At 49.5% G+C, this 14,015-nt stretch overlaps 1 protein-coding gene across 2 annotated transcripts in view; it reads right to left on the bottom strand.

Moving 5' to 3' along the window:
- COL26A1 (collagen type XXVI alpha 1 chain) overlaps positions 1-14,015 on the bottom strand; it is a 188,905-nt gene that overhangs the window by 118,016 nt on the left and 56,874 nt on the right. For both annotated transcript variants that reach the window (XM_064375342.1, XM_064375341.1), the window contains exon 2: positions 11,202-11,324. In XM_064375342.1, coding sequence (XP_064231412.1) covers positions 11,202-11,324 — 123 coding nt within the window. The remainder of the gene's footprint in view (positions 1-11,201; positions 11,325-14,015) is intronic.

The following is a 14,015-nucleotide window of genomic DNA, read 5'->3' on the forward strand; positions in this document are numbered from 1 at the left end:
TGAGCTGAGATTGTGCCATTGCACTCCAGCCTGGGTAACAAGAGTGAAACTCCGTCTCAAAAAAAAAAGAAAAAAAAAATCGATTCTCCCCAAATAGGTTAAATACAATTCCTATTAAAATAAATCCCATCAAGACTTCTGGTAGACATAGACAAGATTATTCTAAAATTTATATGGAAAGAAAAAGGAACTGTAATAGCTAAAACAATTTTGGAGGCTGAGCATGGTGGCTTACTCCTGTAACCCCAGCACTTTGGGAGACAAAGGCAGGAGGACTGTTTGAGGCCAGGAGTTTGAGATGAACCGGGGCAACATAGCAAAATTCTATCTCTAAAAAAAAAAAATTTTTTTTAATTATCTGAGCATAGTGGCATGCGCCTGTAGTCTCAGCTACTCAGGAGGCTGAGGCAAGATGATCACCTGAGTCCAAGAATTCAAGGCTGCGGTGAGCTAAGATGTCACCACTGCACTCCAGCCTGGGTGACAGAGCAAAACCTGTCTCAAACAAAAAAAAATAAAGGAAAAAAAGAATAAAGTGGGAAAAATCAATGTATCTGATTTCGAGACGTATTATTTAGCCATAATAATCAATACCGTGTGGTGCTAGCAGAGCACAGAAAGAAAAAAACTTCCAAATGATTTTTGAGAACGATATAAAGACAATTTGATAAAGGAGACGTCTTCAACAAACGGTGCTAGAACAATGAGCCATCCATAGGCCAGAAAAATAACTCACACCGTACGCAAAAAATAACTCAAAATTATGATGAACTTAAACGTGAAATAGAAAACGATAAAACTTTTAGAAGAAAAAAAAAAAGCAGAGGCTGGCACGGTGGCTCTCACCTGTAATCCCAGCACTTTGGGAGGCCGAGGTGGATGGGTCACTTAAGACCAGGAGTTTGAGACCAGCCTGGCTAACATGGTGAAACCCTGTCTCTACTAAAAATACAAAAATTAGCAAGGCATGGTAGCAGGTGCCTGTAGTCCCAGCTACTCAGGAGGCTGAGGCGGAAGAATTGCTTGAACCTGGAGGCAGAGGTTGCAGTGAGCCAAGATAGCGCCACTGCACTCCAGCCTGGGCGAAAGGGCAAGACTCCGTCTCAAAACAAAACAAAACAAAACAAAAAAACAGGAGAAGATCTTCAGTATCTAAGGAGAGCCAAAGAGATCTTTAAATTGCCACCAAAAGCATGATCCATAAAAGGGAAAATTGGGCTGTGTGCCGTGGCTCATGCCTGTAATCCCAGCACTTTGGGAGGACGAGGCAGGTGGATCATAAGGTCAGAAGATCAAGACTATCCTGGCCAACATAGTGAAACCTCGTCTCTACTAAAAATACAAAAAATTAGCCGGGGGTGGTGGTACATGCCTGTAGTCCCAGCAACTTGGGAGGCCGAGGCAGGAGAATGGCTTGAACCCAGGAGGTGGAGGTTGCAGTGAGCCAAGATCCTGCCACCGCACTCCAGCCTGGGTGACAAAGCAAGACTTCGTTTCAAACAAACAAACAAAAAAAGGAATATCGATAAATAATTAGACTGCATCAAAAGTAAAAACTTCTGCCCTGCAAAAGACTGTTTCGAGAATGAAAAGACATGCCAGGGAATGCGATAAAATTATTTGCAGTCCAGGTGCAGTGGCTCATGCCTGTAATCCTCAAACTTTGAGAGGCCGAGGCAGGAGGACTGCTTGAGTTGGAGACCAGTCTGAGCAACATAACAAGACTCTGTCTCAAAACACACACACACACACACACACACACACACACACACACACCCCCCGACCACAGAAGACTGCAAAAACCATAACCTTGCATGAAGTCCACCACCACCTCACACGCACGCAAAAATATATTTATGTCTACCCAGCAACCGCCTGTCCAGCCTTGAACAGGCACCGCCCTTGATTTTTGATACTTGTAGACGAGGATAATTGATTCAAAACAATTACCTAATTCTCATTTTTCCTTTAAAAACCCTGATCTTCCTTTACCCACATCCTTCCCAGAATACCCACATCAGTTTCTATGCATGCATACTCTTGTTTCAATGCCCATTCCTAAATAAGTATCGTTTCCTTGGCTCTTTTTGTTGGAGACAGGGTCTCACTGTGTTGCCCAGGCTGGAGTGCAGTGACACAATCATAGCTCACTGCAGTCTCAGACCTCCCAGGTTCAAGCCATTCTCCCACCTCAGCCTCCAGAGTAGCTGGAACTACAAGCATGCACCACCACACCCGGCTAATTTTTAAATTTTTTAGAGACGGGGTCTCACTGTGCTGCCCCAGCTGTTGTTTCTTTCAGAGAGCTTCTCTCTGTTTTTTAAGTTGACCCAAAACTGTCGGAGAACAACTTGGAAGATGCTTTTCCCTTTCTCTTTCTTGTGTTATCATGACAATGAGTCTAGAATATACTCACGCCCTAGAGATCACACATGTGTAAATGGAGAAAGGAATGTGTCACAGGAACAGGGGAACCAGGAGAGGCAGTTTATATTAGTCACACCATGAGAAGCAGACTCCATTCTGTTTTCCCCCAAAAGTTTTGAGTCAGCACAAATGAAAGCATTCAAAATGCTCCAAAGGATGAAGGGAACCAGAATCGGGTCCCCTACATTGTGAGGAGATCCAGGTGCAGTGGCTCACACCTGTAATCCCAGCACTTTGGGAAGCCGAGGTGGGAGGATCACTTGAGGCCAGGAGTTCAAGACCAGCCTCGGCAACAAAGCAAGACCCATATCTAAGACAAATAATAATTTTTAATTTTTTAATTTTTTTGAGAAACAGTTTCACTCTGTCACCCAGGCTGGAGAGCAGTGGCGTGATCTCGGCTCACTGCAATCTCCACCTCCTGGGTTCAAGAGATTTTCCTGCCTCGGCCTCCCGAGTAGCTGGGATTACAGGTGCCTGCCACCACACCTGGCTAATTTTTGTATTATTAGTAGAAATGGGGTTTTACCATGTTAGCCAGGCTGGTCTGGAACTCCTGACCTCAAGTGATCCCCCCACCTGGGTCTCCCAAAGTGCTGAGATTACAGGAGTGAGCCAGCATCCCCAGCCAAAAAAATGTTTTAATTAACCAGCTGTGGTGGCACACATCTGTGGTCCCAGCTACTCAGAAGGCTGAGGTGGAAGGGTTACTTGAGGCCAGGCATTCAAGACCAGCCTGGACAACAAAGCAAGATTTCATCTCTACAAAAAACAAAATTTCTTTTAATTAGCCAGGCATATGGCACCCATCCATCATGGCACCCAGTTACTTGGGAGGCTGAGGCACAAGGATCACTTGAGTCCAGGCATTCGAGGTCACAGTGAGCTATGATTGTGCCACTGCACTACAGTCTGGGCGACAGAGTGAGGCTCCGTCTCTTAAAAATAAATACATAAGAAAATTGTGAGGGGGAACAGACAAGAAATACACACATTTGCAAATTTCTATGTAAATGCTGGGGGTGAAATGCAGCAAGACACACTGAGCAGACAGGATGGTGAGCAACAGAGGACAACACAAGATAGCCATAGGGGACCCAGCTGGGGTTTGCCACCTTAACCTCAGAGAGCGGAATACAAGATCAAAGCATGCCTAGGCCGGAACTGCCCGCTGGGAGCTGCCTCCAGGCAACCTGCTGGGATCTGCTTCTGATTCTCTTCATAGCTTACCCATGCCTTGGCCTCTGCCTGCATTCCCAGGGCTCTTATTACAAACAGGCTCAGTGCAGGACGTTCCCCTGCAAACCTTGCATCCCTTTCCAATAACTTCTTGAGGCAGCCTTCTATCACCACCATTTAGCATTGGGGAAACTGAGGCTCAGAGGAAAAATGATGGCCAATGAGATACCAGGGAAGTCTGCCAGGGGTTCTGGAAAAGGCTGTCCTCTCTGCTGGGGGAAAACTGTGGGCCAGGAGCCTGTAATCCCGGCACTTTGGGAGGCTGAGGCAGGCAGATCATGAGGTCAAGAGATTGAGACCATCCTGGCCAACATGGTGAAACCCCATCTCTACTAACAATACAAAAATTAACTGGGCATGGTGGTACACACCTGTAGTCCCAGCTACTCGGGAGGCTGAGGCAGGAGAATCACATGAACCTAAGAGGCGGAGGTTGCAGTGAGCCGAGATTGCACCACTGTACTCCAGCCTGGCGACAGAGTGAGACTCCATCTCAAAAAAAAAAAGCAAACTGTGTCCCATCTCCTTCCTCTCTTTTGGAGGACACTGTTGTGTGAGACGTGATGCCTAGAGCTGTTGCTGCCCTTCTGTGACCTTGAGGAAGGTCATGGTGCAGAAGACAGACCCTGCCTCCGAGTGCTCCAGGAACCTTTGAGGTCCTCCCAACCAGGCTCTGCTTAGGGAATTCTACTCAGCATGCAGACTCTTGCAACAGGCAGACTCTTAAGAAAACTGAAAAACTATGCTAAAAAATTATGCTGGCCAGGCGCAGTGGCTCACGCCTATAATCCCAGCACTTTGGGAGTCTCGGATGGGCGGATCACTTGAGGTCAGGAGTTGGAGACCAGCCTGGCCAACATGGTGAAACCTAGTTTCTACTGAAAATACAAAAATCAGCCAGGTGTGGTGCTGCTACTCAGGAGGCTGGGGTGGGACAATTGCTTGAACCCTGGAGGCAGAGGTTGCAGTGAGCCAAGGTCGTGCCACTACACTTCAGCCTGGGCCACTCCAGCTCAAAAAAAAAAAAAAAGATTATGCTAAGAAGCACTGGGGGGCAGGCATGGTGGCTCACACCTATAATCCCAGCACTTTGGGAGGCTGAGGGAGGCCGATCATTTGAGGTCAGGAGTTCAAGACTAGCCTGGTCGACATGGGGAAACCTCATTTCCACTAAATACACAGAAAAAAAAATTAGCTAGGTATGGTGATGCACACCTGTAGTCTCAGCTACTTGGGAGGCCGAAGTGGGAGGATCGCTTGAACCTGGGACACAGAGGCTGCAGTGAGCCAAGATGGCACCACTGCACTCCAGCCTGGGGGCAGAGTGACACTCCCTCTAAAACAAAACCCAACGTTCTCTGACATCTCTGATCTGATTTCATCCCCGCGACCTAACCATAAATTCAGTTATACTGCTTGAGCTCCCGCAAACCACATATTGGGAACGCAGCAGCCAGTGAGACAGTCCCCACCCTCCTAAGGTTCCCAGGCTAGCGGAGAGGGCAGACACCGAGCAATCCGGCCATGGAATGAACCTGCATTTCAGAGAGTGACCAGGGCTAACAATAAGACAGAGCAAGTTGAGAGGCTGAAGAGTGACGACGGGAGGGGCGGGGAGTCATGGAAGACGGACTATGATCAGAGAACTGAATCAGGTGAGACCCAGCCATTCCCATCTCTGGAGTAAAAATGGTCCAGGCAGCAGGGTGGTAAACGTGAAGACCCCGAGGAGGAACAGAGAGGCCTGTGGGGTCAGAGTCTAGGGAACAAGGCAGTGACTAGGCTTTGGGGTCAGGAAGGGGACAGGGTCCGCATGATGTTAGACCTCAGTTAATCACAGAAAGGGGTATCGACTTTACTGATATGGGAGATCCTGGAAGGTTTGGAGCACGGGAGAGACACGCTCTGACTTGGAATTTTATTTAATTTTTACATTTTTTTTGAGGCGGAGTCTCTCTCTGTCGCCCAGGCTGGAATGTAATGGCACAATCTTGGCTCACTGCAGCCCCCACCTTCTGGGTTCAAGTGATTCTCCTGCCTCAGCCTCCCTAGTAGCTGGGATTACAGGTGTGCACCACCACACCCACCTAATTTTTTGTATTTTTAGTAGAGATAGGGTTTCACCATGTTGGCCAGGCAGGTCTCAAACTCCTGACCTCAGGTGATCCGCTCACCTCAGCCTCCCAAAGTGTTAGGAATACAGGCGTGAGCCACCGTGCCCAGACCTGACTTGAGATTTTAAAAGATCCTTTTCTGGCAGGACAGGTCCACCCCCAGATTACATGGTTCACTCCTGTAATCTCAATACTTTGGGAGGCCGAGGCAGGACAATCACTTGAGGCTAGGAGCTTGAGATCACCCTGAGCGACATAGGGAGACCTCATCTCTACAAAAGGAAAAAAAATTTTTTTAATTAACTGGGCATGATGGTATGTGCCGGTAGTCCCAGCTACTCAGAAAGCTGAGGCAGAAGGATTGCTTGAGCCCAGGAGTTCAAGGCTGCAGTGAGCTATGAGCACAGCACCACACTCCAGCCGGGGTCAGGGCAAAGGGACATCCTGATCCAAATACAATAGAATAAAATAAAATAATCCCTCTGGCTTCTGTGGAGAGAAGGAGCTAGAGCAGGGCGGAGTGGGGAGTGGGGAAACCAGTGAGATAGCTGCCACAAACCAGACGCCTCATATAGGCAAGGCCAGCAAAACCAGGACCTGAGCCGGGAATGCATATGGAACCCCAGGCGACCCAAGGGTAATGCTGCAAACTGCTGTCACCCTACCTCTCCCTGCCCAGACAGCAGCCCCGAGGCCACAGACAGAGCGCGTGCACCCAATTCTAGCTCATTTATGAGTTACTAGTGAGAAAGAAAAGTGTGTTAATCCTGCCTTCCCTACTATATTATTATTATTGAGATGGGGTCTCGCTCTGTTGCCCAGGCTGGAGTGCAGTGACACCGTCTTGGCTCACTGCGACCTCCGCTTCCCAGGTTCAAGTGATTCTCCTGCCTCAGCCTCCTGAGTAGCTGGGATTACAGATGTACGTCACCACACCTGGCTCATTTTTGTATTTTTTAGTATAGACGGGATTTCACCATGTTGGCCAGGCTGGTCTCAAACTCCTGACCTCAGGTGATCCACCCTCCTTGGCCTCCCAAAGTGCTGAGATTACAGGCATGAGCCACCGCACCTGGCCCCTTCCCTAGTAATTTATAACAACAGCAATAATGATGATAATTAAGATCAGCAATATGGAATTTCTCTAAAAGAATGAAAATAAGTTTTATTATTGTATTTATTTATTTATTTTCAGACAGGGTCTCACTCTGTCGCCCAGGCTCGGCAGAATCACAGCTCACTACAACCTTGAACTCCTGGGCTCAAGTGATCCTCTCACCTGGGCTTTCCAAGTAGCTGGGACTGTAGGTGCACACCACAACACACGGCTAATGTTTTTTAAAAGTTTGTAAAGATTGGGGTCTCACTGTGTTGCCCAGGCTGGTCTCGAACTCCTGGCATCAGGCAATCCTCCTGCCTCAGCCTCCCAGGTAGCTAGGACTACAGGTGTGAGCCACTGCCACCCTCTAAATTGTTTTAATTAGCAAGGTTTCCAGTCGTTAGATTTTGCAGGCAAAGGGGAGACTCATGACAAATACATGTCAGCCCTGACTGAATGTTCCGGTTTCACCTCCTAACCCCAGGAGTGGGTGAGAAGAACTCCCTGGAAAGCCAGTTCACACCCACACTGAGGACCCAGTGCTTCTGAAACACTGTTCAGGTAATTACTTAAGTGGTAAACAAGAGAACAAATGTGCATCATTAATGGTCACTTGAAAATTTTTCAGTCCAGGTCAGTGATTCAGAGGCTACCTTGTCCAGTTTTTCTTATAGGTGTGTTATCGTATTTTTCCTTCTTTTTTATTTTGAGACAAAATCTCACTCTGTCAGCCAGGCTGGAGTGAAGTGGCATGATCTTGGCTCACTACAACCTCCACCTCCCGGGTTCAAGTGATTCTCCCTGCGTCAGCCTCCTGAGTAGCTGGGATTACAGGCACCCACCACCACATCCAGCTAATTTTTGTATTTTTAGTAGAGACAGGGTTTTGCCATATTGGCCAGGCTGGTCTCAAACTCCTGTCCTCAGGTGATCCGCCTGCCTCAGCCTCCCGAAGTGCTGGGATTGCAGGCATTAGCCACTGCACCCAGCTGTGATATTGTATTTTGAAAGGTAACAAACTTCAACTCATTGAGGCCAGGCATGGTGGCTCACACCTGTAATCCCAGAGCTTTGGGAGGCTGAGGCAGGAGGATCCCTGGAAGACAGGAGTTCAAGACCAACCTGGGCAACATGGAGAGACCCTCTACCAAAAAAAAAAAAAAAAAAATAGTGAGATGTGGTGGCACATGCCTGTAGTCCTAGCTACTCAGGCTGGTGCAGGAGGATCACTTCAGCCCAGAAATTGGAGGCTGCGGTGAGCTACGATTACAGACTGCATTCCAGCCTGGGCAACAGAGCCAGATCCTGTCTCTAAAAAAAAAAAAAAGAAAAGAAAGAGTAGGACATCCACTTCTCCAACAGAGCTTTGAGCTAAAGCCCTGCCTGTCAGGGTCACAGACAGATCAGACTTCAAAGACTTTCCTTCTCAGAAACTGTTCCCAAACCAAGAGGCCATGACCTAGTAATCTGAAACTCCCTGCTGATGAGAAAGGCAGGAGGGTCTTGGAATTTAGCTCTTGGGGGAGTGGGGAAGGCCGGGGTTAGGGAGTGTCTATACCCTTTGCTGAAAAGGAAGAAGCATTTTTTTTCTTCCACTGTGGACCTACTGGCCATCTCTCTAGCACAGCATTTAAAAGCAGCTCTTTCTTATAAAACTTCAAATGAATGACATTCCATATACCTAGCACAGCATTTAAAAGCAGCTCTTTCTTATAAAACTTAAAATGAATGACATTCCATATACCTAGATATTCCTGTTGCAGAAAGACCTGTATCAAAATGCCTGTATAAAATAGAGGTCCCAAGTGAAGAACCTTGGGACCCTGGCTTCAGTTGCTCACGCCTGTAATCCCAGCACTTTGGGAGGCTGAGGCAGGCGGATCATGAGGTCAGGAGTTCAAGACCAGCCAGCCAACATGGTGAAACCCCGACTCTACTAAAAAGACAAAAAATTAGCTGGGCGTGGTGGCACCCACCTATAATCCTAGCTATTCGGAAGGCTGAGGCAGGAGAATTGCTTGAACCTGGGAGGTGGAGGTTGCAGTGAGCTGAGATCACGCCACTGCACTCCAGCCTGGGTGACAGAGTGAGACTCCGTCTCAAAAAAAAAAAAAAGAAGGATGAAAATAGGAAATCACCATTTGGCAAACACCATAGTATTAACTGTTGCAAGCAAGACGATAGTATGATGAGAAACAGGATATTCATATAGGTTTAAAATGTCTCCCCACACATGCATGTAAACGACAAAGGGAAAGATTATTACCGACAGTGGAGAAACCTGGCAGATGCCATCGTAAGCAAGCGATCAACGTTAACATCACCGGTCATGAGACGTAGCAATTTTTTTTCTTTTTTTTTTTTTAAATACAATTCCTCTTGGAAAGCTCAAAACAGTAATTTTTTTTTTTTTTTTTTTTTTTTTTTTGAGACGGAGTTTCGCTCTTGTTACCCAGGCTGGAGTGCAATGGAGCGATCTCGGCTCACCGCAACCTCCGCCTCCTGGGTTCAGGCAATTCTTCCTGCCTCAGCCTCCTGAGTAGCTGGGATTACAGGCACGTGCCACCATGCCCAGCTAATTTTTTGTATTTTTTTTAGTAGAGACGGGGTTTCACCATGTTAACCAGGATGGTCTCGATTTCTTGACCTCGTGATCCACCCGCCTCGGCCTCCCAAAGTGCTGGGATTACAGGCGTGAAGTAATTTTTTTTTTTTTTTAAGACAGAGTCTCACTCTGTTGCCCAGGCTGGAGTACAGTGGCGCAATCTCAGCTCACAGCAATCTCCACCTCCTGGATTCAAGTGATTCTCTTGCCTCAGCCTCCCGAGTAGCTGGGATTACAGGCGCCCGCCACCACACCTGGTGATTTTTGCATTTTCAGCAGAGATGGGCTTTCACCATGTTGGTCAGGCTGCTCTCGAACTCCTGACCTTGTGATCCTCCCGCCTCCGCCTCCCAAAGTGCTGGGATTACAGGCATGAGCCAGCGCACCTGGCTAAGATTAATTTAAGTCAGTAGACTTGTAGTAAAGCAGGTTGCCTGCTATAATGTGGGTGGGCCTTGTCCAGTCAGTCGAGGACTTAAAGAAAAAGACTGACTTCCCCGGAGGAAGAAAGCATTTGACCACAGCTGGCCTCCCACCTCAAGCCTCAACATCAGCTCTCTCCCCTGGGTCTCAGCCAGCCAGCGACCCCTGCAGGTTTGAGATAATCGCCAGTCTCCATAATCATACAGTAAGTCCATTTGTTACCATTTCAATCTCTCTCCCACTCTCCCTCAACCCGTCCTATTGGTTCTGTTTCTCTGGAGAACCCGGACCCATGCAAAATGTCCCGTTAGGGAGGGCACAAAGGAGGGGAAGGGATTCAGAGTTTAAGAACAGTGGCTCCAGGGTGCTTGGGGTAGAGGCCCCAGGCTGGGCAGGCTGTGGGGAGAGTGGTATGGGGAAGCCAATCCCTGGAGCTGAGCAGAGCGTGGAGAGGAGGAGGAAGGGAAAAGAAGGGGAGGTGGAACTTTGGAGCTCTGAATGCTGGGGTCTGACAGCAAGATCTCTCTCTGCGGTTGCTGAGGATCCGCTGAAGGCTGTAGTTTGCGTCTGGACTGGTGAGAGGGAAGGGCTGACGATGGGCGGGACTTGTGAGGGGCGGGGCTGACGATGGGCGGGACTTGTGAGGGGCGGGGCTGGTGGGGTGGGGCTGCTGAGGAATGGGGCTGGTGAGGGGCGGGGCTGGAGAGGGTGGGGCTGGTGAGGGGCGGGGTTGCTGAGGGGTGGGACAGGTGAGAGGGTGGGGCTGGTGAGAGGGTGGGGCTGGTGAGAGGCGGGGCTGGTCAGGGGTGGGGCTGATGAGGGGCAGGCCCGGTGAAGGGCAGTCCCGTGACAGGTAGAGCCAGGGAGTGGGACGGGCCTGGTGAGTGGGGCGGTGCTGCCAGGGGTGAGGCCTGTGAGGGCCGGGGCAAAGGCAGACTGGATTTCCAAGGTCATTGGAGCCCCTCCTTCCGGCCTGGAGCGGCGAGGCTGGCTGGTTCCCTCTTCAGCCCCACCTGGCCCTTCCCCAACCTGGGTCCCCTTACCCCGCTCATCTGTGGGGATCTGCCTGTCAAACACCCACTGGGTTGTGAGGTTCTGTTGCGGTGGGGAGCACGTCCCTGACATCTTTGCACACACATACCCCCATGCCCTGTATACAGAACGTGCTCCATAAATGCATGTTCAGCCTTTGTCTGTGAGCACAGCCCAGCTTCTCCCAGAGCCGTGCTGGGACTGGGTTTGTCCGAGGGAACGGGAGGGAAGGGCAGAGGGGGGCTGGCCCGGCAGCCTTTACCTCACGAGGTTGGCGCAGGGCCCCGGCCACCGGCAGCTCTGGTACACGCGCTGGACCACCGTCTCCGAGCCATTCTGCACCTGGCAGGACACCGTCCTTGTCACCCTGTGATGGCACCAGTGCCTGTGGAGAGAGCAGCAGTCACTTGAGCCCTGCCTGTTCCCAGAGGTGCCAACTTCAGGTCAGGAGGTCATGCTGGACAGGGAGGGGACTCCACAAACCTGGGATGGGGGCTCGTTCTCTTGGATGAGAGGCCCACTGAGACCCTTTGTCTTGGTCTGAGGGGAAGAGAGAACACTAGCAACCCTTGGCCACCAAGCCTTGCCATCATTTCAATCATTGACCACTCTGTGGAACTGGTGAAAAAGACTCAGCCCTTGCCAGGCACGGTGGCTCACACCTGCAATCCCAGCACTTTGGGAGGCAGAGGTGGGCAGATCACCTGGTCAGGAGATCAAAACCATCCTGGCTAACACAGTGAAACCCCATTTCTACTGAAAATACAAAAAATTTCCACAGAAAACTGAAGTAGTAAAAAGAAAAGAAAAATACAAAAAATTAGTCAGGCATGGTGGTGTGCACCTGTAATCCCAGCTACTTGGGAGGTTGAGACAGGAGACTCACTTGAACCCGGGAGGTGGAGGTTGCAGTGAGCCGAGATCACGCCACTGCACTCCAGCCTGGGCGACAGAGCAAGATTCTGTCTCAAAAAAAAAAAAAAAAAAAAAAAAGTCTCAGCTCTGTGCAAGGAAATCCACCCTGGTGGGGAGAGGAGAGGAGATGACACAGACCCTAGGAACGGCAGATAGGTTCCACCACCATGTGCTGAAATTCAGGAACGCTACAGGAACAGCGGTCCTAAGGCCACCAGCTGAGAACTGCAAGATAAATTAGCCAAGCAATCAACTGACCGACGTGTGGGTCCCATGAGAGGGGACAAAGCCAGCCGAGGAGGCAGCAGTGTGACAGGCACAGAGCGGAGAGAGATCACGATGTGTCAAGACTTGCCTTCAATAAGAAGTGGCCAGGCCAGGTGGCTCACACTTGTAATCCCAGCACTTTGGAAGGCTGAGGCAGGAGGATCTCTTGAGCCCAGGAGTTCGAGATCATAGTGAGCAACATAGTGAGCAACATAGTGAGACCCTGCCTCTACAAAATAAAATTTTAAAATCGGCTCAGGCATGGTGGTGCACACACGTAGTCCCAACTACTCAGGAGGCTGAGGCAAGGGGGATGGCTTGAGCCCAGGTTCACAGTGGCTATGATGGCGCCACTGCACTCCAGCCTGGCCAACAGAGTGAAACCCTGAAGAAAGGGGGCGAGCAGGGAAGGGAAGGGAAAGGGAAGGAAAGGGGGGAGGGAGGGAGGAGAGAGAGAAAGAAAGGAAAAAGAGAGAGGGAGAGAAGGAGGGAGGAAGGAAGGGAGGGAGGAAGGAAGGAAGGACGGAAAGAAGGAAGGGATAGAGGGAGGAAGGGAGGGAAGGAGGGAGGGAGGGAAGGAGGGAGGGAGGGAAATAGCTAGAGAGAGAAAGAGAGTGAGGGACGGAGGGAGGAAAAGAACCAGGAGAGAGAGAAAGCTGAGGGACGGAGGGAGGAAAAGAACCAGGAGAGAGAGAAAGCAAGAGAGAAAGAGAGGGAAGGAGGGAGAGCAAGAGCCAGAGAGAGAGCCAGAGAGAGAGTGAGAGAAAGAAAAAGAAAGAGAGAAAGAAAAAGAAAGATAGAAAGAAAGAAAAAGAAAGAAAGAAAGAAAGAAAGTCTGACAGAAGGGGAGGAGCCAGGAAGGAAGGGGAGGAGCCAGGAGAAAGGAAGACCTGTGCCCTGCCTGGCTAGGGAATAGATGCCTTCAGAGTACAAGAGGCCAGGGGCTGCGAGCTTGGGCAGTGGAAAGGAGGAAGGAGAAAGGGATGCACGCAAACAATATGGGATCAGGTCAAAGTGCCCCCACCTCCTCCTCCTATCCCCATAGCCTAGAAATTGAAAATTGGCCTGGGTGACAGCTAGACTCTGTCTCAAAAAAACAAATAAAACAAAACAAAAACATGGAAGAAAAGGGAAAAGCAGTGAAAAGTTGAGCCCCCTCCTCACAGGCACCAGGAGACCTAGTTTAAAACCTGGTTCTGCCACAAACCTGCTGTATGACTCAGGCAGAGTGATGCCCCTTCTCTGAGCCTCAGTTATATGTAAAAATCTACCTCTTACAGTTGTGATGAGGCCGGCTCAGTGGCTCACACCTGTAAACCCAGCACTTTGGGAGCCTGAGGCAGGAAGATCACCCAAGGTCAGGAGTTCGAGACCAGCCTGGCCAACATGGCAAAAACACGTCTCTACTAGAAATACAAACAATTAGCCAGGTGTGTTGGCAGGTAATCCCAGCTACTCCGGAGGCTGAGGAGAATCACTTGAACCTGAGAGGCAGAGGTTGCAGTGAGCCGAGATTGCACCACTGCACTCCAGCTTGGAAAACAAGAGCGAGACTCCATTTCAGAAAAAAAAAAAGGTTATGTATAATGAGGACTAAATGAACACATTGCAGTCAGTGGTGTGTAAATCATGAAGCATTACCTAACCCAAGGCATCATTCTTAATCAACTGGATACTTAAACCCTACAATGTTAATAACAGCTTAAAGACAGCCCTAGTTTACAGACAGGAAAAGACTGGAAAAGAGTTCAACGTCATTGCCCATAGCTACAGCTCAAACCAGAGGCTGAGCTGGAAAGGGAGTCTTGTCTTCCTGACCGAGGACTGGCGGGATCCCACCTACCCAATACAAACATGAATTCCACCTCTGCCAATTACCAGGTGGTGGGGGGTG

Source organism: Aotus nancymaae, unplaced genomic scaffold (genome assembly GCF_030222135.1).
Source record: "Aotus nancymaae isolate 86718 unplaced genomic scaffold, 86718_ANA_hifiasm-v0.15.2.pri h1tg000012l, whole genome shotgun sequence".
Taxonomy (NCBI): Eukaryota; Metazoa; Chordata; class Mammalia; order Primates; family Aotidae; genus Aotus; species Aotus nancymaae.